A 27,483-nucleotide genomic window follows, 5' to 3' on the forward strand; every position below is an offset into this window, starting at 1 on the left:
AGCTTCCGGTACAGAGAGGCATCAACTGGCTCACAAGGATCATTCATTGTAAGTTTTGTGTTCGGGTCCATCAGTGACGTGATAGGCTTGCAGTTCTCCATCCCAAAGGCCTCAAGCAACTCATGGACATACTGCTGTTGAGAGACAAAGAACCCCCTATGGGTTTGCCAGATCTCCAATCCCAAGAAGAAGTGGAGTAAGCCTAAATCGGTCATCCCAAATTCCTTTGACAAGGCAGCCTTCGTCACTGCAATGTGCTCCATATGACTGTTGGTGAGAATGAGGTCATCCACATAAAGGATGATCAACGTGACCATACTGCATTCTCGAAAGAGATATAGGTTGGGATCTGCAACCGATCTTTGAAATCTAGTCCGTAGAAAGAAGGAATCAATCTTCTGATTCCAAGCCCTGGGAGCTTGCTTAAGACCATACAAGGCCTTCCGCAACCTGTAAACCATCCCCTTTGATCCTGGAACCTCAAAGCCTGGAGGCTGCTCAACATACACCTCCTCTTGCAGGTCACCATTAAGGAACGCAAATTTAACATCCATCTAAAATATGGGCCACCACTGAGAAGAAGCAAGGTCGGTGTCGGTGCAAAGGTATCCTCATAGTTGATGCTAGGTTGCTGAGCATAACCCGTAGCCACAAGTCTGGCTTTGTGTTTGTCCACCGACCCACGACGTATACTTGGTCTTAAAGACCATACCAATGACAGACCGTTTTGACGGCCTCGGAACCAACTCCCAAGTGTTATTCTTCTCAGTGGCATCCAGTTCGACCTGCATGGCTTTCCTCCAAGTATCTTGTGCAAGGGCTTCCTTGGCGGAAGTGGGCTCTTTGTCTCGCATGATACGAGACATCAAAGCATAGTTTACCTGTAAGAGCTCCGTTGAATGAAGTCTCGAACTCTATGCGATCTTCGAGGTCCGTCCTTTGTGGTCCATTCGGAGGGAAGCTCCGTGACACCGGACTCCCGAAGGGTGTCTACCAACCACCTAGGTACTCGAACAGAATGCGAAGCCTCCTACTGCTGCGGGGGCTCATCTCCAGTTGCGAGCTCAACCTCCTCAACTGACTGAGGCTGTCGAGCTTGAACAATCGACTGGGAATCATCATTAGAATCCTCTGGGTCTCCAAGAAGTCGCGGCTCATCAACAGTGGAAACCGGAACATGCTCGTCAAAAACCACATCCCTGCTGACGACGACATCGTTCCTCTTTGGATCATACAATGTGTATCCCTTGGAAAGAGAGTTATATCTTACAAAGACGAGCTTTTGGGACTTTGAGTCGAGCTTTCCCTTCTGCTTCTTTGGAATGTGAACATATGCATCACTCCCAAACACACGGAAATGGGAGACATCATGTTTCCTGCCGAAATACGCCTCAAAGGGAGTCATGTTCGGTACTGAAGTCGTCGGAGAACGGTTGAGGATATGGACAGCTGTAGCCACAGCCTATCCCCAAAGTGGACGAGGAAGATCATGATGCTCTACATCGTCCTTGCCATCTCCACCACATTTCTGTTCTTTCGCTCTACTCCATTCTTAGAAGGCGAACGTGTACTGGCTAGCTCCCGCTTGATGCCATGTTCCGCACAAAACCGCACGAATGCATTGGAAGAAAATTCTCCTCCTTTGTCAGCCCTAAGAGTCTTTATCTGCAAGCCAGACTCTTTCTCCACCATCACATGCCACTCCTTGAACCGAGCAAAAGCGTGGTCCTTCTATGAAAGAAAATAAACCCATGTGAATCTGCTACAATCATCAACAAGCAGCATAAAGTACAAAGAATCTCCCAAGGATGCTGTTTGCATAGGTCCATACAAGTCAGTGTGTACCAACTTGTCATGTGCACAGTGTGTATCTACTGTGTGCTACACGCACACAAGACTAGCTTCGAGGTTGGGGAAGCTTGGAGCTAGGGAGAGACTAACGGGGGGCACCCAAGTATGGACGGGCGGGCACCCAAGTGTGGATGCCCGATGACCGGCCAAGAGCCTATAAAAGGGTGGCCAAGGTTAGTCATTAGTCATATAGAGTCTCGCGAGTCTTTGTGAGAGCTCTATGGTTAGGAGCCTGGATCAAGTGCAGACGTGCACCTGCTTTATGTAGCCGAGGCCGGCAGCAGTCTTGAGGCCCGCAAGGGTAGCTTTGTGGCTGTATGGGACGTCACGAGGTAGAGATTGGTCGGTATGTTCATCTAGTTAGCTCAACTCATGGCTCGGTGGGGACAGCCAAGACTTGTGGGCTTGCCCACGGCTGTCAAGGTTGGGAGGTGAGTCAGGCCTGCACCCCCTTCATCTTTGTATGGTTTGTTTGCAGGTTTCGAGTCTTGTACCAGGAGCGTCCTACGAGGAGATCCTTTGGGGATTTGACAGTGGTATCAGAGCAAGCCTCGTGAACAAGCAAGTCGGTAGAAGAGAGAAGATGAGGTCAAAGAAAAGGTATGAGTTCGAGAAGCTTGTTGTTTTTCAGAGTATACTACTGTTTTTTCAATTTCAGTATGCAGTTTTTTCAATTTCAGCATGTTGGAACCCGTGGCGAAGGGTTGGTCTAGTATGGGTTGTTTGCTTTGCAAAGAAGAAGGCTAGATGTGTTTTCAACTGTGTAAAGAGTTTGAAGAGAGAGAAAAGTAGAAAAACCAGTTTGCTAAATGCAAGAGAGAGAGAGAGAGAGAGAGAGAGAGAGAGAGAGAGAGAGAGAGAGAGAGAGAGAAGTAGCGCATGTGAGGTTGTAGCGCAGCCTTATGTGCAAAAAAGCCAGCCTGTACATGCAGCGAGGCGAGTAAAACATGTGCACGTGGGCTGCTATGCACAGCTAGGTGCAGGCGGTCACCAGTATGCGTAGGCAAGTGCAATCGGCCAAGTATATGCGCAGGCGTGTTTGTGCACGCAGACGAGTACACATAGGCAGGCGGGTACCCGTTGTGCGCAAACATGTGAAGCATCCCTGCAGGCGACTCTTGCACTCGGGCCAGTACGTGCAGGCCAGCGCAGGTGCGCCGGATGTACACAAGCGCAGGTGCGTAAGTACAGGCGACAGCGGGTCACAGGCGCATGTCAGTAGGCGGCCAGGTACGATTGCAGGTGGCCAGGTAAGTGTGCAGGCGAACAAGTGGCGCAGAAAATAGTGAAAAGAATAGTCGGGTGTTTTTTTTTGCTTTTGTTTTTTTTATTAAAAAAAAAATCACCTTTGCTTTCGTTTTTTTAAAACATGCATCTAAGGGTTTTATTTAACCCACACTTAGAAGAGGGGTTTTAAAAACCCATGCTTTGCTTTATAAGTGTTAAAAAAAAGAAGAAAAAGAAAATAGAATCTATATATATATATATATCAAAAGCAAAAGCTAAGTCAGCTTTTGGGGAAGCCTATATATTCCCCTTAAGCGGGCTTCTTGCCACACATCTCTCAAGCTCTCAAGCTCTCTAGCACTCTCCTTGTGCAAGATAAATATTTTCTCTCCTCTTGTCCTCTTCAAGATGTCGACCCAAGAATCTGAGTTGGAGCCCATTCTCGAACGTGAAGACCTGCTGGCTACGGCAACCACCGATGCCGATCTTTTCGACGATTTTGTTTCAAAATCGGATTTCCAAGAGTTTAAAGTTGCTCTCGAAGCTTCTTCCTCGGAACGTCAAGCCAAATCGTCGCGCAGATGCAGGCTTTAAGGAACTCCATCTCTTTGTTGACCACTACCCTATCTACTCTTTCGGGTATGGATACCTTGGCATCTGCTTTAGGTCCCAATATTACTCTGGAACAGTTTGGGGGCGAGCAAAAGGAGCATACCAAGGAGATAGTGGACACTTGGCTATATAAGTGGCAAGTCCATTTTGAGTTTCATCCATTTGACGATGGAAAAAAGATCCAATTAGCAGAAGGTTTCCTCTCAAGCTTTGGTGGAAAGAACTCAACCCTAAACCAACGACTTGGGCACAGTTCGAAGACGTCTTCAAGAAAGAATTCCTCAAGAAAGAGGATGACTATGATGTTTTTGCCCGGTTTACTACTTTGACCATGACCTCGCAGAACCTCACTTATAAGGTCTATCTCCATAAATTTAGGGACTTGCAGATGAAAGCTACGAAGATGGATTCCACAACTCTTTTGGGTTTCTTCGTAGCCGGTTTACCCGACTCATACCATTTACAGGTTAAAAACAACAAATGCAAAACTTTGGATGAAGCCATTCATTCCGCTCGTATCTATGATGATACAATGGTCTCTTCCAAGCCTAAACCGGGAACCCGTTACCGAGCAGGGGAACAAGCACAAAAGGAAGTTCTCTGCACCGATGACTAGCACGACAGAAGGAAAGTCTTCGGACCAACCTTCGAGGAATTCAACTTCAATCCCAGCGAAGAAGAAACGTCTCCTCAAGGCTTTGAAGCTCAAGAAGGAGGGACGTTGCTTCATCTGCGAAGAAAAAGGACATATGCGTAACGAGTGCCCGAAGCAAAAGGATGCAAAGACCAACGCAGGACCCAAGCCAAAGGCAGCTAACCAGTTGTCTTTGACAGGTATGTCAGTTCCTGTACTTTCTCGCCCTTGTACATGTTCTGATTGTCTGTTCAACTCTAAAGTTTTTGGCATGCATGATTTTCTCTGAGTTTATGGAGAAGTGAATGGCCATAGAATCCACATTCTTCTAGATCCTGGCAGCTCACACAACTTTGTTAATTACTAACTTGTACAGAAATTGGGTCTTGACACACCGCTAAGAGAAGGAGTGCGGCTGAGCATCCTGGAAACAAGAAACTCCTTCCACGGCTCAGCGCCTGGTAGGAGGCCACGAACTGTCAACTTGCCAAGCAAAGCTCGGCTTTGGTAAATAGGATCAACAATGCCCAGGCCGCCTCTCTCCCTCGGCTGAGTGATCACAGCCCATGCCACCTTGGCCCTGGCGGGCCGCCTGTCACCACCGGACCAAAGAAAGTTCCTGATGAGCCTCTGCACGTGGCCAATGCACGCCCGGGAGAAGGCCCAGCAAGAAGTGATGTACCACATGGTAGCAAGCAGAACCTGGTTGGCCACAACTACTCGGCCAGCCAGAGATAAACGAGCGGTACTCCAATACTGACTCCATCTGCTCTGAGATCCAAGGGCTCGTAGGATCCCTCTCCTGGAGTCTCTGAAGGGACGCTAGACTCCTCCGCAGGCTCCTCTCCTGCTCTCTGAAGGGTCCAGGGCAGCCTGTCTGAGCATCCGACTGATCTCCTGCAAGCCCCTGGCAAGATCGCTGGCTGCCGATCCTCTCCTGAACTGCAGCTCCTGCCAGACCTCTCCTGCTCTCTGAAGGGTCCAGGGCAGCCTGTCTGAGCATCCGACTGATCTCAGTGCGAGCTGACTCCATCTGCTCTGAGATCCAAGGGCTCGTAGGATCCCTCTCCTGGAGTCTCTAAAGGGACGCTAGACTCCTCCGCAGGCTCCTCTCCTGCTCTCTGAAGGGTCCAGGGTAGCCTGTCTGAGCATCCGACTGATCTCCTGCAAGCCCCTGGCAAGATCGCTGGCTGCCGATCCTCTCCTGAACTGCAGCTCCTGCCAGATCTCTCCTGCTCTCTGAAGGGTCCAGGGCAGCCTGTCTGAGCATCCGACTGATCTCAGTGCGAGCTGACTCCATCTGCTCTGAGATCCAAGGGCTCGTAGGATCCCTCTCCTGGAGTCTCTGAAGGGACGCTAGACTCCTCCGCAGGCTCCTCTCCTGCTCTCTGAAGGGTCCAGGGCAGCCTGTCTGAGCATCCGACTGATCTCCTGCAAGCCCCTGGCAAGATCGCTGGTTGCCGATCCTCTCCTGAACTGCAGCTCCTGCCAGACCTGCTCAACTTTGATCGCAATCTCGGGCTCCTCTATGAGACAATCTGGAATCCGGACGCTCTGGCCCCGCTCTCCTCTAGTAGGGTCCTCGATCTGGAGAAGCACTGGAAAGTGGTCTGAAAACGAGGAGCCTGCAACACAGTGCCACCTCTATCACAAGCCCACTCATCAATGTAAAACCTATCGATGCGGGAAAGGTTAACTCCTGTGGCCCGTCTATCCGAGCGCGAGAAAGATAAACTCCCCTGCAACCTGCCAAACTCCGGGAGAGTCCACGGATCCTGACCTCTCACCTGCAGCACTAGTTCCTCCCAGGCAGCGAGCTCCGGCCCATGAATGGTCTCCTGGCTGCCCCCCATCCTGTCCTCTGCATCCTCCAGCATGTTGCAATCCCCCCCTAGGCACCAGTGGTCTGCCAAGGGGAGGGACTTACTCAGTGATCTGGAATCCGGTACCATACCAGATACACAGAATCACTGACATCATTCCAGAGGGAGACTCACAGCGCGGACTGGCACTGTTTCATGTGCAGGATAGTGCACACCTGACCTTGGACTCATGTGCAGGACAATGCACACCTGATCTTGGATGACTGAGATGGATCCCTGGCTGACTCGTCCTGGACTGGGCTCACATGGGACCAGTTCACCATCCCAGGTCATGCACCTTCTATACAGATATGTCTACGTGGCATCCAAGTGCGGGATGCACGTGATAGTGATGCAGATGATTTGAGAGGCAGGAAAGCTCGATGGGCTGAATTAATGTAAGATTTTGATTTTGAGATTCGTTATAGAAAAGGGTCCATGAATAGTGTCACAGATGCGCTTAGTCGAATCAGAGCGGTGAATACTTTGTCGTTCACCGAGATTTCTACTGACTTATTTCAGTCATTGAGAGGGCTTTGCAGGATTGATAGTTATTTGGGTCCATTTTGGCAGAAGATCCAGGACGGGAGCTCATTGATTGACCAAGACTCGATGACTGAGCAGCCTAACATTTAGGCTGCAGGAGGCCAGTGGATGATTCGGAATGGTTTACTATTCCGTAATGAGAAAACTTGTGTACCATAGGTCCCGGACATTAGGTCCAAGATTCTTAAGGAGTGTCACGACGCCCCTTCTGCTGGACACCCTGGGATACACATGACATTATCGTTAGTGAAACACACTTTTTATTGGCCAAAGATGAAAGGGTATGTATAAGATTATGTTCTCAAGTGTCAAGTTTGTCAAGCAAATAAAGCTGAACGCTTTAGACAAGTTTGTCAAGCAAATAAAGCTGAACGCTTTAGACAGGCTAGGTTGTTGCATCCTTTGCAAATCCCAGGTAATAAATGGGAAAGTATTTCCATGGATTTTATTACCGGATTGCCAAGAACACATCAAGGCCACGATTCTATTTGGGTTGTGGTAGATCGCTTGACAAAAATGGCTAGATTTTTACCGACCCGGAAGACCATTACAGCTACGCAATTAGCAAGGCAGTTTATCGAGCAATTGTTTAGACTGTATGGGTTACCGCAGGACATAGTCAGTGATAGGGAGTTTACGAGTGATTTTTGGAAACTTGTTTTTGAGAAGTTGGAAACAACTTTGAATTTGAGTTACTCAGATCATCCTCAATCTGATGGCCAGACTGAAAGAGATTATCAGATTTTGGAGGATATGCTTCGAGCATATGTATCCAAAAGGCATAGTTCATGAGGGGATTATCTTCCTATGTTAGAATTTGCATATAACGGAACTAAGCATACGAATACAGGTTTTACTCCTTTCATGCTTATGTATGGTTTTCAACCTAGATCACCTGTTACAGTGGGATTCTTAGGACTTCAGCATGATGCAGCACGTAATTTTTTGCAAGTACAAGTTGCGAAGGAATCTATTAGAAGTGCTCAAGATAGAGACAGATTTTATTCTAATAGACATCATTCACCCAGAGAGTTCTCTGAAGGAACGATGGTGTATTTGCGAGTTCCGAAAGGTGTACAGTTCAGCTAGGCTTCCGATTATCCGAGATCTTGCGTTTGGCTTATCTACATTCCATAGTCATTCTCTCTAAAGTAATAAAGCAAATACTATTCTTTGGGCCCTTCAGTGGGTAATTTGGGACCCAATCTGGTGTACAGATCTCATCTTTCTCTCTTATATCTCTCTAAAGTTTGAAGTATTAAAGTGGATTGCTAAACTCGCGAAACTCAGGATACAGAAGACGGTGTGAGCATTTGTGTGACAAGATCCTCCAACACGAAGACTTCTGCTGCAAATTACACTTGTTGAGCACCAATCTCCAGATACAAAGTTTCCGGATCTCCATGTATCCCTCGGTCCAAGAATGCCTCTCTGTGCTAACACTCCAAGTGGAAGAAACATACCTCCAGCACTGTAGCTGACAATCTTGCTAGCACCTGACCTTTAAAACCTATATCCATAACTCGCCATCGCGTGATGGGACTACTCCTCACACAACCCTATGAGTCACCCAATCACATGGCAACACCCCCTAAGCTCTTTGGTGTTAACTATGGCACTGAGCTCAAGAAAGCTCTCCTGCCAAAACTTGACACCCCTAGCTGGCAAGCTCGCAACCAACTAGTCACGTGTCCATGTGGAACCAACCATCCACAACTCATCATCCCAAAGCACAATCTGATGTCAATTATCTGCTCCAAATTGCTGTTCCACTGGGGCCTAGAAGCCCTTGTCAAGGTGTCTACACCAACCCTACAACCAAGGGCCTGAACATGAGGGAAAAATATGGTGCTGCCCGGGATAAATCTGGGCACCCCTGATACACAATTTGGGCACACTACTAGGAGATGAATAATGCTAACATAAGAATCTAGATATTATATGCATGACATAAGCAGAGATGTCATTGGGGCAACCTTTGTAATGCATGTACTTCATTGAAGAAATCAATCGACAGTCACATCATAGAGTCGTGTACTTCACTCTCTTTCTAGCATTATCTTCTCTCTCTATCTCTGTCTGCTCCATAGCTGGCTGTAATGAGTCATTGGTGTGCATCTACATCTCCTAGTGTGTGCAAAACCTAACCTATTCTTAGTCCCTTTGTCAACCACATGCCTTTGTGAGGGCTCACAAACATTGGCTAAGCTGTAACACTTCTATGTTGCCCTGTACATGTTCTCAGTTGTCTAGACACATGCATTCTAGAACCGATTCTCTGAAGTATTTTTGCACCGTTTTTGCAAGTCTAAGTCTCCATAAATATTCAAAGAAGATGCTGCCCCAGGCTTTTATCCAGCCCATGCACTTCTGACAGCTGCCAGAATCTATCAGCATGCAGCTTGGGAGACCCATATGTATGACTTACCATGTCGGTGTCTAAGTTGGCAGCATAACTCACGTCATACAGGATTGCCCCAACAAAGCGGCACTACTCTTACCAAAAAGCAGCTGGCATCCCTGCATGTTTTGTTCACATGTTTTATCTTTTTGTGTGAATGTTTAGGCCAGCTATTTAGACTTTAGGATAATGTAAATTGAAAACACACGAAGCAAATAGTATAAAAAAAGAAACACTTTGTTTGAAGCCGTGTCATGTTTGCAGCAAGGTGGTTTCTTTTAAATCACTTAAATTGTTTGTGTTGACAGCCTGTTTTTCTTACCAAAGCTCAAAGGCAACAACTAGCTCTTCAACGGCGGGAGGAAGAAGTTGCTGAACAAAAAAGAAGGTGTGAACTAAAGTTTGAATTCAATAAGGTTTTTATAAGCTAGCAATATAGACAAGCTCTAATTTATTTCAAGTTGCCTCAAAGCAAGGAGTGGCCTTTTATTGCAGATGCTTTGCTAACTGTGCTGGCTTCGTGATAAATCTAGCTTGTAATGAAAACATATACTGCATTTGATCAAGTGATTTTCAATGAGTTCTGCTCTGGTCCACCTTGAATGTAGTCATTTGCATGTGTGCATGTGATTAATACTTTTCAGCTCATTTGTTAGCCTTTGTATGATAAGATTACACTCTTATGTTCTGATTACGTCTTTGTGAGTGTAGACAAGAGGATCAACGGAAACAACTTGCTGCGGCTGCAGAGAGTAGTAGCAAGCAACAAGAAGGTCAGTATCAAAGCTTGCAATGTAACATTTTGCCAAAATTTCTGCTGGATGGTTGTCTTAAGTGACACACACTGTGATACTCTTTTAGAACGTGAACGGCAGCGTGAAAAGGATAGAGAATATGAGAGAGAGATGCGAGATCGGGACCGTGAACGAGAACGTGAGCGGGACCGTGAGCGCGACCGTGAGCGTAGAGAACGGGAGAGGGAAGAAGAAATCAAGAATAGGGAGCGGGAGAGGGCAGAGAAACAATCTCAAAGAGAGAGAGAGAAGGAGCTTGAGGCCATAAAGGAACAGGTGCATTAGTCTTCTTTTTCCATCTTAAAGTTGGTTTTGTACACCCCACAAGGTGAGGACTATGCTGGGTACTGACCTGTCTGTATTTTGTGCAAGGCAGTATCTGGGGGGAAAGAAGCCAAAGAAACGGGTTGTCAAACCCAGTGAGAAGTTTAGGTTTTCTTTTGACTGGGAAAACACTGAAGATACTTCACGTGATATGAATGCTCTGTAAGTTGTTCCATATTGTTAGAAATAGCCAGATGGAGTTCTCTTTGAAGCCAAAACTTTTTCATATGGATTGAACTCTGTTAAATGATGGGGTGAAGTGATCTGTCTTTTGATTTATAGATATCAAAACCCACATGAAGCACAGTTACTCTTCGGAAGAGGATTTCGTGCAGGGATGGATAGGAGGGAGCAAAAGAAGGTGTGCAAGTGCCTGGCTACCAAGCATGATTTAGTACTTGGTGCACCTTGTTAAATCATAGTTGCATTTAATGTATATGACTATGTAGGCATCACTCACATCTTGTTGGATCATTGCTACATGCAACGTATGTAGAAATGATTTTTGTCTCGCTCACATGTGCATGTTGCATGATGGGATTTTGACACTGCTACCGAGCATCAAATCCATATATAATTAATCTATGCTTCTTCTAGATTATTTTTGCATTTAAGGACTTTTGAAATGATGAATTCCTTGCTCACATGCATGCACATGTACACCTACTCACATGTTTACATGCATTCGCACGTACATATGCATGTGCATGTCCATATGCCTGCACACACAGTGCCTTACATGCCTGTGTGCGAGGTTTAACTGAATGCACCAATTCAAGCTGCAGCTTTGTAATCATAAAATGTGGTTGTGATACTTGCAGCTTGCTGCAAAGAACGAGAAAGATTTGCGGGCTCAGATACGGGTAACAATCTATTTTGGAGATTGTATTACACCCCCCCCCCTCTCTTTCCCCCCCTTGCTTCTTTTTCTCTCGTGTGCTTAAGTGTATGTGTGGATTTTTTATGGTCTTTCTTGCTGTCTTGTAGGAAAGAGATGGAGTAGAGGAGAAACCAGAAGAAGCAGAAGCTCAGAAGCAAAAGGATGCCGCTGCCAATGAATATGACACATTTGACATGCGAGTAGATCGTCATTGGTCAGAGAAAAAGGCAAGTTGGTTTTCATAATTCTTTTAATGCATGGGCATGGTGTCATGTTTTTACCTCTTTCCTGTATTGTGGCTACTTGATTTATTTTGTTGTCGTGCGTTTAGATGAGAGTAGTGCACTTCACAAGTGAAATCTATACATATATATGGGGACTTTTTTTGTGGTCAGGTCGAGGAGATGACAGAAAGAGACTGGAGAATTTTCCGAGAGGATTTCAATATATCATACAAGGTAATGCTATTTTGAAAACATTGTACATCACCATACTGTCTCAAAAGGGGAAGCTTTTAGTGTACTTATTCTTGAGATTTTTTTTCGTTTATTATTCTCGACTAATTTTGTTTAACTTATTTATTCTTGAGTAAATTTTATTTAGCTCTTTTATTCTTAGTGACTTTTACTCTTGCAGGGCTCCAGAATTCCCCGACCGATGCGGAATTGGGAAGAAGGCAGCCTCAGTGCAGAGTTACTTAAAGCAGTGTATAAAGCTGGTTACAAGAAGCCTTCCCCAATCCAAATGGCTGCGATACCAATTGGACTCCAACAAAGGGATGTCATTGGAATTGCGGAGACTGGTAAGTAATGCTTTTATCGCTTTCTATTTGGTGATACTGTTTCCTTGCGGGTAATTTGTGAAGATTTGCTTGCTTTAGCACTCAAGTCTCAAGACCCTATGGACCATCCCCCACCCTCAAAAATCTAACAAATCCTAAGATGGGCAGGCCTTTGTGGGTGATGGATGGGGAGTCTTTCTCAGCCATCTTTTTGATTGCCAGCCCAAGTATTTTCTCTGTTATCTAAACACCCTCAACCTGGAAGCTCAGAGGGAGGGAGGTTGTTACTTTTCTGTTGGCCTCACGCCTTAAAAAAACACATCAACTCATTTTTTTCACCTCATCTATAGGATCTGGTAAGACTGCTGCCTTTGTGTTGCCAATGTTGACATACATATCCAAATTACCACCCATGACAGAGGAGAATGAAGCAGAAGGTGATTGCTTTTGTCTTCCTCTTTGGAATTTGATTTTCCTTTTTGGACTGCTTGTTTGGTATACTAACTCTAAAATATTATTGTATTTTGTAGGACCATATGCAGTTGTCATGGCTCCAACAAGAGAGTTGGCTCAACAGATTGAAGAAGAAACTGTGAAATTCGCACATTACTTGGTATGGTGTTTGGAAGTGCTGCATTTCTTACTTTTTTGAAGTATAAGCAAGGTTAGAAGATGCATGCATGCTTCAAAGGCTTGCAGTAATAGCTCTTTACTGTCAAGCATCTGGCTCATCAGTGCGCCAGTTTTATACCTGAGCATCAGCAGCATGACATTTAAGAAAATGAAGCTGAGCATTTAAGGTTTAAAGCATGCATTGAATTGATATGTCGAAGTGTTAGATACATCTGCTGGAAGCCTTCAGCAAAAAGGGAAAGGACAATAGACAAAGAGCAAAAAAAGGGGCTCTGCCAGAAGTCTGTTCAGACACTAAATATAAACAACAGTTTACTATCCCATTTCAGAAAATGATAATAGTGGCTAGCCCAGCAGTGGTGGGGGTTTTATGTTCTCTTCCTAGGTTAGGTGTCCACCTGCTGGGCAGGCTGACAAATTTTCATGGAAAGCATCCGTGACTAATATCGATGGTAGGCCCTGAATGTCAATGTCAGGCTTGAGTCTAAACAAAGGTGTCTGCAGCTCTTTTGCAGCCCTTTTTTTTTGGCAAATAAACTCATGTCATCTGGGAGGGGTTCACAAGGTATGCCCCTTTCTGAAACCAGTCTTAAAAGGTATCCATAATTTCTTAATTATTGCTGTCTTTGCTAGCAGGATCATATATCATCCATGCATGATTAAGTTTGCGGTTAGGTCTAAGTATCACATTTCCAGCAGTGGTGGGGGTTTTATGTTCTCTTCCTAGGTTAGGTGTCCACCTGCTGGGAAGGCTGACAAATTTGCATGGAAAGCATCCGTGACTAATATCGATGGTAGGCCTGAATGTCAATGTCAGGCCTGGATAATAGTGGCTAGCCCAGCAGTGGTGGGGGTTTTATGTTCTCTTCCTAGATTAGGTGTCCACCTGCTGGGAAGGCTGACAAATTTTCATGGAAAGCATCCGTGACTAATATCGATGGTAGGCCCTGAATGTCAATGTCAGGCTTGAGTCTAAACAAAGGTGTCTGCAGCTCTTTTGCAGCCCTTTTTTTTGGCAAATAAACTCATGTCATCTGGGAGGGGTTCACAAGGTATGCCCCTTTCTGAAACCAGTCTTAAAAGGTATCCATAATTTCTTAATTATTGCTGTCTTTGCTAGCAGGATCATATATCATCCATGCATGATTAAGTTTGCGGTTAGGTCTAAGTATCACATTTCCAGGAGGTGTGCATCCTTTTACAGCTAGCCCATTACCTTTGCCCGATACGTTGCACACATATCCATGACAGCTGGCATAGGGACATGGCCGCTGGCTAGAAGGGGAGTGATTACATGTAGCTTAGCATGCACTGTCTGGTTACATGCTGTTTCAAGGTGGTAGACTTGCCATGGAAGCTGAGTATGCACTATGTGGGACATCACAGAGAAAATATGAAGAGAAGGAATGGAATGGAAAATTACATGATAAAGCATGTTCTGCCTGTCAGACTTGCCTGTTTTGTTCCCTCTTTGGATATTGAAGACTACATGTCCATTCTTGGTTGTAGTTCTTCTGAAGTTTACTCTTTTTGGGTTCTTGCAACAGGATATACGTGTTGTCTCGGTTGTCGGAGGTCAGTCAATTGAAGAGCAGGGGTTCAAACTTCGTCAGGTGAATGCTTCTTTCTAATGAATGGTCTATGTTGGATCTGAAAACGAATGCACAATTCTGTTAAAATAGCTGAAAGGTAACCTTTTGGGTCAACTTTGACAGAGAAGTGATAAGCTCAATATGGGTGCATTTCTTCTTACTTCCAGTTGCATGAAAGCTTTTTTTTTTTCGGGGGGTGCGGGGGGGGGGGGGGTGTGCGGGCATCATTATCGGATGAGGTATAAGACGAAGGGGTGTGTGAGAGATAGTTTTACTGGACTTGGTTTTGATATGATGTGGCCAAATGTTTTCAGGGATGTGAGATTGTCATAGCAACGCCAGGACGATTGCTCGATTGTTTGGAAAGGAGGTAATTATGAACTTGGACTGTGTATTTTGGACACCTTAAGCATGGATTGATTTCTTGGAGACCAAGAACAATGACTACTAGGGGTTGATGGGAGGATCAGTGGACTGAGGGAGGGAGAGCCTCTTGTAAAAGCAAGGGCACCTGCCATATGAGCTGAGGTGGCCGGCCTGCCCAGGCAGACCCACCTCTCTTTTTGCAACCACCTCTCCTTTTGCAATCAACTTATCTTCATTTTTCATTTTTTCAACTTCACTCTTTAATTGTTGTGCTAAGTGCTGGTGAAATTTGTGGCACTCTGTGATGGCTATGTAGAGGATGTGTAAGGAGTATTTGTTTGCAGATATGCAGTCCTAAATCAGTGCAATTATGTAGTTTTGGATGAAGCTGATCGAATGATTGACATGGGCTTTGAGCCACAGGTGAGGCGTTTCCTGCAGTGTCATCCTCTCTTATTTTTTTTGGTAGAATAGGTCACTGGTTTTGGCTGACTTGTATGGTGTATTGGTGTATTGGTGTATGCAAGACAGCTTTAGTGAAAGATTATGATTTTTATAGCATCTCTGTATTCTCACTTCTGAAAACAGGTTGTCGGAGTTCTTGATGCAATGCCTTCCAGCAACCTAAAACCTGAGAACGAGGACGAGGTGAGCAGTTTTTCTTGGCTTTGTAAGAATGGGACCCTTGCAGAAAGCTGATGCTGATGGAGGGTAATTGATGGGCTGCAGGAGCTTGATGAGAGAAAAATTTATAGAACGACATACATGTTTAGTGCAACCATGCCCCCTGCAGTGGAACGATTGGCACGCAAGTATTTAAGGAATCCAGTTGTGGTATGGATCATTGAGAGAGAGAGAGAGAGTGAGAGATGTTAAGGACCCAATGGGCCTATGAGACCAAAGTGATACAATAATGCTCATGGCATATCTCATCATGGAAAATAAAAAAGAAACAAAACAGAGAGAGAAAGAGAAAGAGAAAGATTTTATTAACGTCTTCCAAAAGACCGAACTCGGCCTATGAGACAAATCGGAGTACCTGTATGGGGTATCCTCTGTCATCCCAACAAAATGAAAAAGCACTGAATAAAAAAAAGCTGAATCTGGGTGTGGAGGGAATGGAGCTCTACTACTAGGAGAATGCAAAGCTATATGGATGGAGTATACAATCATGATATGCAACCTAGCTAGCTCCATCCTGTACCATACTGGGGGTATAAAATGGTATACATCAGAGAGAGATTTTATTAACATCTATTAAAGGCTCGAAGGGTCAACGAGACCAAAAAGATGTTACATATGATCCATATGTAGACGGGATGTCAGAATACAAAAAAAGGAGAGAGAGAGAGAAAGAAAGAAAGAAAGATATATTAAGTGTCTACTAAAGACCCAATGGGCCTACGAGACCAAAGTGATACAATAATGTCCATGGCATATCTCATCATGGAATGGAAAATTAAATAGGACAAATCAAATCTATCTCACTGGAGTGATACAAAACTGTCCATGGAAATCTCATCATGGAATACCAGGAGCATGAAACATGAAACATGAGAGGAGCACCAGCCCCCAATAGATGGGATTGGAGATTTGGCAGACCCAGAGGGGGTTCTTTGTCTCTCAGCAGCGGTATGTCCATGAGTTGCTTGAGGCCTTTGGGATGGAGAACTGCAAGCCTATGACGTCACCGATGGACCCGAACACAAAGCTTACAGTTAATGATTTTTGTGAGCTAGTTGATGCCTCTCTGTACCGGAAGCTGGTTGGTTCATTGATCTGGTTGTCGAACACCAGATTGGACTTGAGCTTTCCCGCGGGGCTCTTGAGCTCGTTTATGCAGACACATTGTTGAAGTCTCATTGGGATGCAGGATTGCGGATCTTGCGGTAACTGCAAGGTACGAAGGATCTTCGACTCTTCTACGACACTAGAGGTGAAACGAAGGACCGAGTTCGACTCCAAGGTTGGAGTGACTCAGATTGGGGAGGAGATCCAGACACGAGGAGATCTACACCAGGCTACAGTTTTACCCTCGGCTCAGGAGCTGTTTCATGGAGCAGCAAGTGGCAGGCAACTATTGCCTTGTCGTCTACAGAGGCAGAGTACCGGGTTGCTTGTGGTGCAGCTTGCGAGGTTGTGTGGCTGCGGAGGTTGCTTGGCGAGATTGGGTTTTCACAGAAGGAGCCCACGGTCATCTAGTGCGATAACCAAAGTTGTATCGCTATTGCTCGGAACCCGGTCTTCCATGCCCGGACCAAGCACATAGAGATACAATATCACTTTGTTCGTGAGAAGATCTTGGCTAGTGACATCTTGCTTCTTTATTGTTCGACAGAGGACAATGCGGCGGACCTCTTCACAAAGTCTCTACCTCAGGCTATACTCCGACAGCACTCCAGCTCACTGGGGTTGGTTCCACATACAGGAGCTGAGAGGGGGTGTTAGTAGTCATCTCCTGTTTGTACACTATGTCAAGCCCTCTATTGTGGGTGCGCCCGCCCGTTTTAGTGTTGTCCCATTTTTTCTCACTCTCCATTTATTTTCCCTATTTTCCGGAGGTGTGGTTGGGCTGTCGGCTGCCCCGAGATACTGGCCGACTGTGATTTTGCTGCCGGTAACATGTTTCCCCTCCTTAGTAAATGGATGCTGGTAACATAAATCACACATGGGAACATGTTCCCCCTCCTTCTCATAGGAAGGTTATTGGCGTCACATGGACTTATAAAGTGAAGTTTCTTGCTGATGGTTCACTTGACAAATATAAGCCCGCTAAGGGCTATACCCAGAAGGAAGGCAAGGATTTCTTAGAGACATTTGCTCGTACCGCCAGGTATACCACCATTCGCACTTTCTCGCCATTGTTGCTCACTTCTCTCGGCCCATCTTTCAGATGGATGTCAAGTCCGCCTTTCTCAATGGGGACCTTCAGGAAAAAATATATGTTGAACAACCCCTTGGCTTCATCTGTGATGGTTTCGAGGACCATGTTTTACCTTTTGCGGAAAGCTCTTTATGGCCTTAAACAGGCTCCCGAGTCTCAGGGCATGGTACCAACAGATCAATGCTTTCTTTCTCTCTCATTTCTTTTGAGAGAATTCATGCGGGTAGTAACCTTTATGTTTTGATAGAGGAGGATCACATTGTGATTATCATTTTTTATGTTGATTATCTTATTCTCACTGGATCTGAGTCTTGACCCCGACTGCACTGCTATGATTATGGATCTTCTAAGTCATACCTTTGAGATAACTAATCTTGGTCTACTTTGCTACTTTCTTGGCATGGAGGTCTGGAAGTGTCCACAGGGGATATTTCTCTCTCAACAAAAGTATGCTTCTCAGATTTTGAAGAGGTTTGGTATGAAGGACTGTCGCTCTTTATCTTGCCTTATGGACCCAAATCAGAAATTGAGTAAAAACGATGACTCTTCACCCTATCATGATCCTGCTCAGTACAAAGAGCTTGTCGGCTTGCTTATTTATCTCACCATTACTAGGCCACCTTGACACACATGGGATTTCATATGCCTCTAGTCTTGATTTGGTTGGATATTCAGATTTTGACTGGTAGGTGATCTAGATACCTGAAGGTCTACTATGGGCTATAGTTACTTACTTGGTACCCGACTCATTTCTTGGCAAATGAAGAAGACTTTATAAGTCCATTTAACGCCAATAACCTTCCTATGAGAAGGGTGGGGAACAAGTTGCCATGGAAGATGACCAACCTTGCCACAGTAGTGGCATTTCCTCTTTGTAGATTTGCCCTTTTCTTTATCCTTGGAGTCTTTAGCAGACGACTCCTTGGATTTATTTATTACCTCCTTCCTTTGGCTGAAAAAGCTGACTCAGTAGGAGAAGTATCAGAGATCTTCATGAGATCTACCCTGTCCTGAAGCATGCCAATCACCGCATCCACTGGTGGAAGAACAAGGGGAAAGGCAATGGTATCCTTGCAGGATACCATTGGTGGAAGAACAAGGCGAAAGGCACTGGTATCCTTAAAGGATTGATAAGATGGGGGAAGTTTGCCCAGTAACTCAATGACAAAGTTATTGTCGAGAATTTGGACTCCATCTAGTGGAATTTTCTTAGTATCTACTTGCGGATTTTGGTTCTTTCTTGGTTGTTCATGCATATCATGGCTCAGCAAGAAACAATCGACAATGGCCACCTCTAGTCGTGAAGCTTGAGTACACGGCATCATTTACAACAACCATCGAGTGTGTATGGCTTAGACGGCTTTTGGCATATCTTAGTGTTTGTTACGTACCTAATGTGAATCCTCGTTTTGTGCAATCATTGTCTTGTACTCTCTTTTTCACTCAACATGGCTGCTCCAGTGTTTCAGAGCCACCATAGCTGAACTCTTACCCTAACCCTAAAATAACAACAATGAGGGGTTTCTCCCTTGTCATATCTCATATCCTTTCGTGGCCTTCAAGTATCTGCAAGAGTGAGAGGGTGTGTCCCGTCCACTCTTATCATGTTACAAAGTGTCATGGCATGTGCCTTGGATGAAGCCCCAACCTGTAGCCCCGGCACTCGCACATGGAGGGTCCTATCGTTCCTGTGTTTCTTCTCCTCGAGAGTCTCATGTATGATGCTTTGTAGGGGTTTGTGCTTCTTCATCTCCAACCAATCTTTCTTGGTGGTCTGTAGTTCTTCTCGCAACTTATCACTCATAGCCTTTAGCTGCTCCAATTCCATCCTTAGATTCTCCTGTATATTGAGTTCTCCTTCCTTCACCGTATGGTCCTTGACAGTGGCCTTTAGGGCTTCCGTTTTCGCCCGTATTCTCCTATCATTAAGGCAGCCTCTGGCATTGTCAGCTGTTGCATCTTGGTCTTTTCAGTGTGCGAATCTCCTCCTCCTGATGATTCAGCTTTGTCTGTAGTTCTTCAATCTTGTTATTCTTGCCATGTGTCTCCTTGTTGCAGAGGCCTTCCAACTGTTTTCGTGGTGGTTAAGGATCCTATCCAACATCTTCTTCTGCTCGATCAAGACCTTCTTGGTGTTGTCCTCCATGGCCTTGATGCATGCCTCCAGCTTGTGTAGGTTCATCTTGCGTATTCCTACCTAGTTGCTGCCTTGGGAGCCTGAGCAGAGGGCAGGCATGAAAACAGGCTGGGATGTGGAGTTGTGCGGTGTGCGATGAGAGATAAGGCAACAGCAAAGAGAGAGAGAGTGTGTGTGTCGGATTAGGGTTTCAAAGAGAGAAGAGAGAGAAAGCAGTGGTATGGTGCAACGACGAGAGGAGAAAATCAGCGGATTAGGGTTTCATGGTGCAGAGAAGCGCACACCGCGCCGGGCGGGCGGAGGGGGGGAGAAAAAAAGAAAGAAAGATTTTATTAACGTCTTCCAAAAGACCGAACTCGGCCTATGAGACAAATAGGTGTACCTGTATGGGGTATCCTCTGTCATCCCAACAAAATGAAAAAGTACTAAACTAAAAGTACAATGAGTGGTGAAGGGGATGGAGCTCTACTTCTGGGAGAATGCAAAGCTATATGCATGGAGTATACAATCATGATATGCAACCTAGCTAGCTCCATCCTGTACCATATTGGGGGTATAAAATGGTATACATCAATGAAGGGGGTGTCCACAGCTCCCTGAAGAACATGCCTGGGTGTGCTCTGAAGCGAGCCAGTCGCTCCGCACCCTCTCTGTGAAACTGAGCTCTGATCTTTGTCATCTCTCTCTGGTATAGGCGTGGTGTCCGAAAGCCAGGTGTCATCTGTCTCCTGCGGGCTCTGAGTGTCTCTGCTCTCTGGAGAGTAATTCCCTGCCGTGTAGGGGCTGGGAGTGGGATGGATCTCTGAAAAAATGTAGTAATCTGTGTCTGTCGCCCCCCCTCTGGAGGTGTCTGAGCCTGTAATGATGTCTCTCTGTGGCGTTGTATGTCTAGAATGAATCTCCCCAGTATGCGCTCGTCTGCTGCCTCAAAGATCTGGCGTAGGGAATGTGGCTCTCTGAATAAAATGGGATATCTCTCTCTGATGGCTGTATATGCATCTGCATACATAATGCTCCTCACTTTCCACCTCCTCTCTGCACAATCTGCATACCCTCTCCTCTCGGGGGATCCGTGCTGCTCTGCCAGTCTCAATCTCTAATCGGTGTGACGAAACTCTAAGCTGACCAATAGCCACTCGGGAGCCGTGTGGTAAAAAGCCCTCCATGTATCTAGGTCTCTCTATAAATCCATCATCAGTGATACTCATGAAGTGATCTCTGTAGTATAGGATCTTCGGTGGAAGAGGCTGTGTAGGCGATATCCATGTCTCTCGTGTATAGAGCTGCCATAGATCCTGTCTCAATACTCTATTCCTCTCACTATGAGAGAGACGGATATGTGGTGCATCCCTGTCATACTGGAATGGTGGTAGATGATCCATGTCTAGGCCATGCTGTGAGAACTAATGTGTGACCTGTGCATACCATGATTCTCTGTCTCCTGCCTTAGCCAGCTGTCTAGATGCCTCAAAAGCTCTGTATGACAATCTGTCCTGTGGCATCTCTCTGAATCTGTCTAGCAGGCATATAGTCTGGAGTATGGCCTCTACCATCATAGGGGGCGCAGCAAACTCTGCTCGGATAATGTCATGAGGTACTGATGGTTTGCTGCATATCATGCGTGCCATCATGACGGCCTGTGGTCTCTCTATCTGTGTCCACCAATGGGTAGCAAGGCCTGGCGCCCATACCGTTGCTCCATACATCAATGCCGGTGTGACTAATGTGTCAAATAGCCACCCCTTCGTCCGAGGCTCCTGAAAATGCGCCTGGTTGCACTGTCTCTCTAGCATAGCCAATGCTGCATATCCCCGTGTCAATCTAGCTCTGGCTGCTGAACCCATGGTGAAGCGGGTGACTGCTGCCTAGAAGGTAACCCCTAGGTACATGTACGATGTCACCACCTCCACCTGGCGTCCTGCGAGAGTGAATGTCAGCTGACTCCTGCCCTGTCTCGATGTATGAAAGACCATAACCTTGGTTTTCCCAAGGTTCACAGTAAGATCCCTCTGTGTGCAGAAATCATCGAGTGCATGTAGATGCTGCTGTAGACCACCTGGAGACTCAGACACTAATACAATATCATCAGCATAAAGCATAATATGTACTGAGGTACCTGCTAAATCAACCCCATCTCCACCTCCCCGTGTAATGAAGTCAGCCACCTCATCAATGTATAACCCAAATAGCGTGGGGGAAAGTGGGCATCCTTGCTTCACACCAATGGTGCTAGCAATAGTCTCGGACATACCTCCTGGACATCTGACTTGCCCAAAAACCTGCTCATATAATGCATAGATGCCCCATGTCATATCTGTTGGTATGCCAAGAGACTGCAGGCGCTGAAAGAGCCTCTCTCGTGGTACTGTGTTAAATGCCTTGCGGAAATCCACAAAGCAGTAATAGAGCTTTCTCTTCCTCACTTTGGCTTGATCAATCATACATCTCAAAGTGAATACATGGTCAGTGGTAGAGAAAGCTCTCCTGAAGCCTGCCTGCCCTGATGAGCGTTAACCTGCTCGCTCAGTATATAAGCTAAGCTCTTGCTCCAACACTGCACCATAGAGTTTGGCCAGCACGTGGGCAACCATAACCGTCCTGTAGTTGCTCGGATCGAGCATATCCCCTGTTTTGTGAATCGGCACAATGGTGTGCATCGTCCACTCCGCAGGCAAACCCTCTGCTAGTGCCCTGTTAAACAGGTGTGCAAGAAAAGGAGCCAAAGAATCTACTGCGTATATGAGATGCTCACCCTGCAAGCCCGTATGGTCGGCGGCCCGTCCATGCTGTAGGCGGCGGATAGCTTCCCGTACCATCGAGTGGGTAAAGAAGCTAGCTGTGGTAGGTCGAGGCTCCTGTGGCTGAGGTATTGGTGGCTGCTGTGGGGCGTGGTATAGGCCCTCTGCATATGTGTGCCATGTCTGTGGGTCTGCAATAGGTGTCGGTGTCCGGGGCTCTCTGAAGTGCCGCCATGAGAAATGAAAGATCTCTAGCTCCCATATCTCTGTGAAGGCCCGCCTTTTGCGGCGAGTAAGTCTCCTCATCTCTCTCCTCGACTCCTGCTCTGTGATGGCTCCCAAGGCTCTCTGTATGCGGAGCCGTGAGTATAGGGCTCTGCACTCGTCATCATACCATCTGTTCTGGGGCATAGTCCCAGATGATAGATCTCGCAGGCTCTCCTAAGTGTACACGATGTGGGAAGCTCTGTAATGTAGCCGTGTGTAGGAGTGATGCCAGCTGGGCTGTAATGGTATCCATAGGTGCTAGGGGATCCATGAGTAGGAGCCCATCCTCTACTCTGCCAGTGTATATGTCTGCCATGTCATGTGTGAAGTAGATGATAGTGTGTGGCGTCGGTATGTGGGGGGCTGGTGATACTGGTGATCTGGCTAGTGAAAATGCCAAGTATGTATGATCTGCCCCAATAGGACGAGGTGGAATGGAGAATGAGGTGACAAGCTGTGATGCCTCCAAAGACCCCATAATGTAGTCTACCACCGTGCCTCCGGTCCGTGTATGACCCCCATGTGGGAAGCATGTCAGCCCTCCTGATCTCGGCCACTGTAGCATCTCGTTATAAATAACGAGATGATGCCTGGCTCCCAGCTCTAGTAAGTGGTCCCCACAATGTTCTCTGTCTGGTCCAGTGTCCTCTGATGCCCGACTAGCCCCTATCTCCTCTGGATCCACAGGGTGGAGGATCTCCATGTCATCATAGTCATACACCTCACACTGTCTGCTCTGTGTGTGGGCATTGAAGTCGCCCGTAAGAAATACTTCCCCTAGTGTAGAATAATGCATAATCTCCTCTGACAGACAAGTGTATGGCGAGGCTCCTGTCTCCTCCTCCTGTGGCATGTCCTCTGTAATGACATAGGAGGATCCTGATGGAGAAAAGTAACATAGAGCTATGTATATAACCCTGTCCTGTGAAAGCTGTAAGCTGATCCACATGTATCTGGCCTCTGGATCCTGTGCTACCACTCTCAGTCTCCCCTGTAGCTCCCGTCTGAATAGAACTGCTACTCCCTCCGACCCTCTGGAGGTACCCTGGCGTGTGGTCCTCCTGTATGTTGACTCCCACTGGAATCCCTCTACTCGAGGTAGCCCTCTCTCTGGGCTCTGATGTGTCTCTGTCAGAAGTATGATGTTTCTCCCCACCATAACATGCTCCAGTCGTCCAGACTGCACCCATAGTGAACCATTACAGATCCATACTGCCATGTGTATCTCTGTCAGTGGCCTGGTCTGTGTCCCATAGGCCCCAAACCGCTAATCCATGGGCCAGCCATCAATGATGACCCGACCATCTCGATAGAAGGCCTTCTTGCCTTCTCTCCTCGCGTGTAAGACTCGTGGCATGCAAGTTCTCCTATGCTCAAGCTGCATCCTCGTGAGATCATCATCCAAGAAAATAGGAGCTCCCTTTAAACCCCGTAGTATGACCCTCTTCCTCATGAAGGTGACCCTCTCCATCTCTCCTGCAAATTGTAGTATGAGGGCTCGCTTGCGTGTTGAGTCTTTCCCGGCTCTCCATGCTTTGGTGAAGGGGAGAGGGTGCTCTTCCTTGTAGCCGAGCTTCATGCATAGAAGCTGTCCATCTTTCTCGGGAGTGGAGTCGGGTGTCTCTGCTATACCTGTGACTCGAATGTTGAGGCGGCGGGCATGCCTCCTCTTCTCCTCCTCAATGGTGGTGTGAATGATTTGGTGTTCTTCCCTTTGAGTCTCCTCCCTCACTTCTTTACGGATGTTCTTCTTCACCACCTCAACCCATCCTAACTGCTTGGCTTCGAGCTTTCCCTCCATGTCCTTTGTGATCTCCTTGGAGATCTCTTCTTTGATGGCCGTGAGAGTGTTGTCATTGATCTCCCCTTCTTCCTTCTCAGTATTCTTGATGGCTACCATTTCCACTTTCAATGCACTCACCTCCTCCTTGAGTGCCGTGTTCTCTTGTTCGAGGTTCGTGACCTGTGCTTCAAGAGCCATGATGTGCCGGTGTAGTTTGTTCTCCACCTCATTGAGGTTGGAATCGGATGTCTTCTTGTTCTCCTTGATTAGTGCCTTCATTGCCGTCTCGAGGGCCTCGAGTTTCTCTTGGAGACTCGGGGCCATTCCTCCATATCACTCTGCAGTCCTTCCCACAGGCAGGGAGGGGGGAGAGAGAGAGAGAGAGAGAGAGAGAGAGAGAGAGAGAGAGAGAGAGAGAGAGAGAAATGAAATGAAATGAAATGTTATATTAACGTCTTTAAAAGGCCAAAGTGACCTATGAGACCAAAGTTACAACCATATGACATCTGATACACTATCTGGAAAAGAAAAGAGAGAGAGAGAGAGAGAGAGAGAGAGAGAGAGAGAGAGAGAGAGAGAGAGAGAGAATGGCCAGTGTTATGCCTCAAATTACAAAACGCGTCACAGAGCCGTCAAAGAGTTAAACTTGCCAAGAAAAACTGAAAACGGAACACGAGACCGATTGATAATGAAGATGCCGTCTTGTATTAATCATGCGACGAATTTACATGTGATGGGTCGGATTCATGAGGATTTGCAGCATAGGGATATCTTGCTCACAAGCCCTGTGTATCAAAACATGATTGAGGCGGGCAAGCTACGTTACTACCACACTCCAAGGGTGTCCCATATAGATGCAGTATCCTTGGTACGGGCTAGCATACCCCCAAAGCCCCTGTGGGGTTGGGATAGTTTTTCCAAGGCCAATCCGCGTCCCACATTCACCCCCTCTTCAAAAGAGCTTGAAGAGGACTTCAAGCTACTTCATCATGCTATAGGAGGGTCATTTATGTTCATAACGCATTTCATGCTAGTCTATTAAGGAGATTCTATCTTGACACGTGTTATAGGAGGGTCATTTATGTTCATAACGCATTTCATGCTAGTCTATTAAGGAGATTCTATCCTGACAGGTGTTATGGCAGGACACTTCCCGTTCAATCCGACAACGTTGTAGACCCGCCATATGAGCCAGAGGTCCAGATTGAGCCAGAAGCACCAACTGTTTTTTTTTTTCAAATGGAAGGGTCAGCCTACGACAGATTATAGTTGGCTATTCGAAGATAAGACGCTCGAGATAGCCTGCCCCTTAGTCATCCAATTTTACAACATGGATGCCCCTTCTATAGCATAATGAAGTAGCTTGAAGAGGACTTCAAGCTCTTTTAAAGGGGGGGTGAATGAGGGATGTGATTGGCCTTGGGAAAACTATCCCAACCCGGGTACGCTAGCCCATACCAAGGGTAATGCATCTATATGGGAGACCCTTGGAGTGTGGTAGTAACGTGGCTTGTCTGACCTCTTCTACCTCAATCACGTTTTGATACACAGGGCTTGTGAGCAGGTATCCCCGTGCCGTGGATCCTCATGACTCCAACTCATCACTAGTACACGCCCATGCCATGGTTGAGAGAGAGAGAGAGAGAGAGAGAGAGAGAGAGAGAGAGAGAGAGATATTAATGTCCGCAAAGGCCAAAATTGGCCTATGAGACGAACAAGTAGTACAATGATGTTCCTCCGGTCATCAAGAGGAAAATGTGGAGTGAGAATAAAATGTACAAGTATGACAACACGACCATAGGGGTCTCAATGGTGGTGTACAAACGAGAGGGTGTGGATGGAGTACTAGGGCTACTAATGCATCTCTATATGCTGAAGGGGTGATACAAGTATGATATGTTATCTACTCCTAACTCCATCCAGTCCCATAGTCTGGGTACAATATGTCATACATCCGATCTGAGGATGCCGTAAATGTCTGGAACATGCATCCTGGATCAGAGCGAAAATGTGCCAGCTGCTCCTGGACCTCCTGCCGGTGTCGACACCGGATGGCCGCGATCTCTCTGTGGTCTAGCCATGGTGCTGGTAGCCGGCTAGTCTGGGTCGTCGCCTAGCTCGAATCTCCTCCGCTCACTGAGATGTCACTCCCAATGTGTGTGGGTGGGCTACTGGTGCCAATCTCTGGAAGAAGTCAGTCAACTGGGATTGTCTTCCTTCGCTATGATGTGCAGGTGTCTGAAGTAAGATCTCCCTGTGTCTCTGTAGTGCTAGTAGTAGTCTGCCTAGCTGTCTCTGGTCCGATCTCTCCCAAATCTGTCTAAGTGATGTGGTCCCTCTAAAAACCTCAGGATAGCATGCCCTAATCTCCTGCAAAGCACCACACTCGCAAACAAAATGCTCCTTTGTCTCTATCCCCGTCTGGCATAATTTGCAAATGCGCTCTGACTTCCGTAGGACCATAGTCCTGACATTGATACCAGTGTAACACCTCCGCTACGGCTGCGTCTTCCTGAAGCCGCTATAGCCTAGGCATGGAGAAAAAGAGAGGGTGGAAGTTGGTTCACCTCCCGACCATATAATGAGTGACGAGTTAGGGTTTCTCGTTGGGTTTTATACCAAAACCCTGGCCTATGTCCACACCTTCTAGCCCGACCGCCCATCTTACTTAAGAGCCGTGCTAACTTAGATGTGTACACACATCGACCAAACCCTAACGCCCATTAACCCCTGAACCCCGCTAGCACTAATAATACTCTCGAGACTCCGAAAGCTATTAACTTATGCTAGGGTTCGACTTCCGTAGGACCATAGTCCTGACATTGATACCAGTGTAACGCCTCCGCTACGGCTGCGTCTTCCTCAAGCCGCCATAGCCTAGGCGTGGAGAAGAAGAGAGGGTGGAAGTCGGTTCACCTCCCAACCATATAATGACGAGTTAGGGTTTCTCGTTGGGTTTTATACCAAAACCCTGGCCTGTGTCCACACCTCCTAGCCCGGCCGCCCATCTTACTTAAGAGCCGTGCTAACTTAGATGTGTACACACATTGACCAAACCCTAACGCCCATTAACCCCTGAACCCCGCTAGCACTAATAATACTCTCGAGACTCCGAAAGCTATTGACTTATGCTAGGGTTAGACTTCCGTAGGACCATAGTCCTGACATTGA

The 27,483-nt window shown here is 46.5% G+C and overlaps 1 protein-coding gene across 2 annotated transcripts in view; it reads left to right on the forward strand.

Moving 5' to 3' along the window:
* LOC147630521 (DEAD-box ATP-dependent RNA helicase 21-like) overlaps nt 1-27,483 on the forward strand; it is a 35,987-nt gene that overhangs the window by 2,753 nt on the left and 5,751 nt on the right. Inside the window, exons 3-18 of one of the 2 annotated variants that reach the window (XM_086810415.1) lie at nt 9,442-9,521; nt 9,845-9,906; nt 9,995-10,203; nt 10,304-10,413; nt 10,534-10,612; nt 11,073-11,114; nt 11,239-11,358; nt 11,527-11,589; nt 11,768-11,933; nt 12,263-12,349; nt 12,443-12,525; nt 14,093-14,158; nt 14,452-14,507; nt 14,848-14,926; nt 15,092-15,151; nt 15,233-15,337. In XM_086810415.1, the coding sequence (XP_086666541.1) occupies nt 9,442-9,521; nt 9,845-9,906; nt 9,995-10,203; nt 10,304-10,413; nt 10,534-10,612; nt 11,073-11,114; nt 11,239-11,358; nt 11,527-11,589; nt 11,768-11,933; nt 12,263-12,349; nt 12,443-12,525; nt 14,093-14,158; nt 14,452-14,507; nt 14,848-14,926; nt 15,092-15,151; nt 15,233-15,337 (1,467 nt within the window). Of the gene's footprint in view, nt 1-9,441; nt 9,522-9,844; nt 9,907-9,994; nt 10,204-10,303; nt 10,414-10,533; nt 10,613-11,072; nt 11,115-11,238; nt 11,359-11,526; nt 11,590-11,767; nt 11,934-12,262; nt 12,350-12,442; nt 12,526-14,092; nt 14,159-14,451; nt 14,508-14,847; nt 14,927-15,091; nt 15,152-15,232; nt 15,338-27,483 lie in introns of those variants that run through there. The other variant, XM_086810416.1, reaches the window with a different exon arrangement.

The sequence above is a fragment of the Cibotium barometz genome, chromosome 16 (assembly GCF_041138505.1).
Source record: "Cibotium barometz isolate CiBa-2024 chromosome 16, ASM4113850v1, whole genome shotgun sequence".
NCBI classification, from domain to species: domain Eukaryota; kingdom Viridiplantae; phylum Streptophyta; class Polypodiopsida; order Cyatheales; family Cibotiaceae; genus Cibotium; species Cibotium barometz.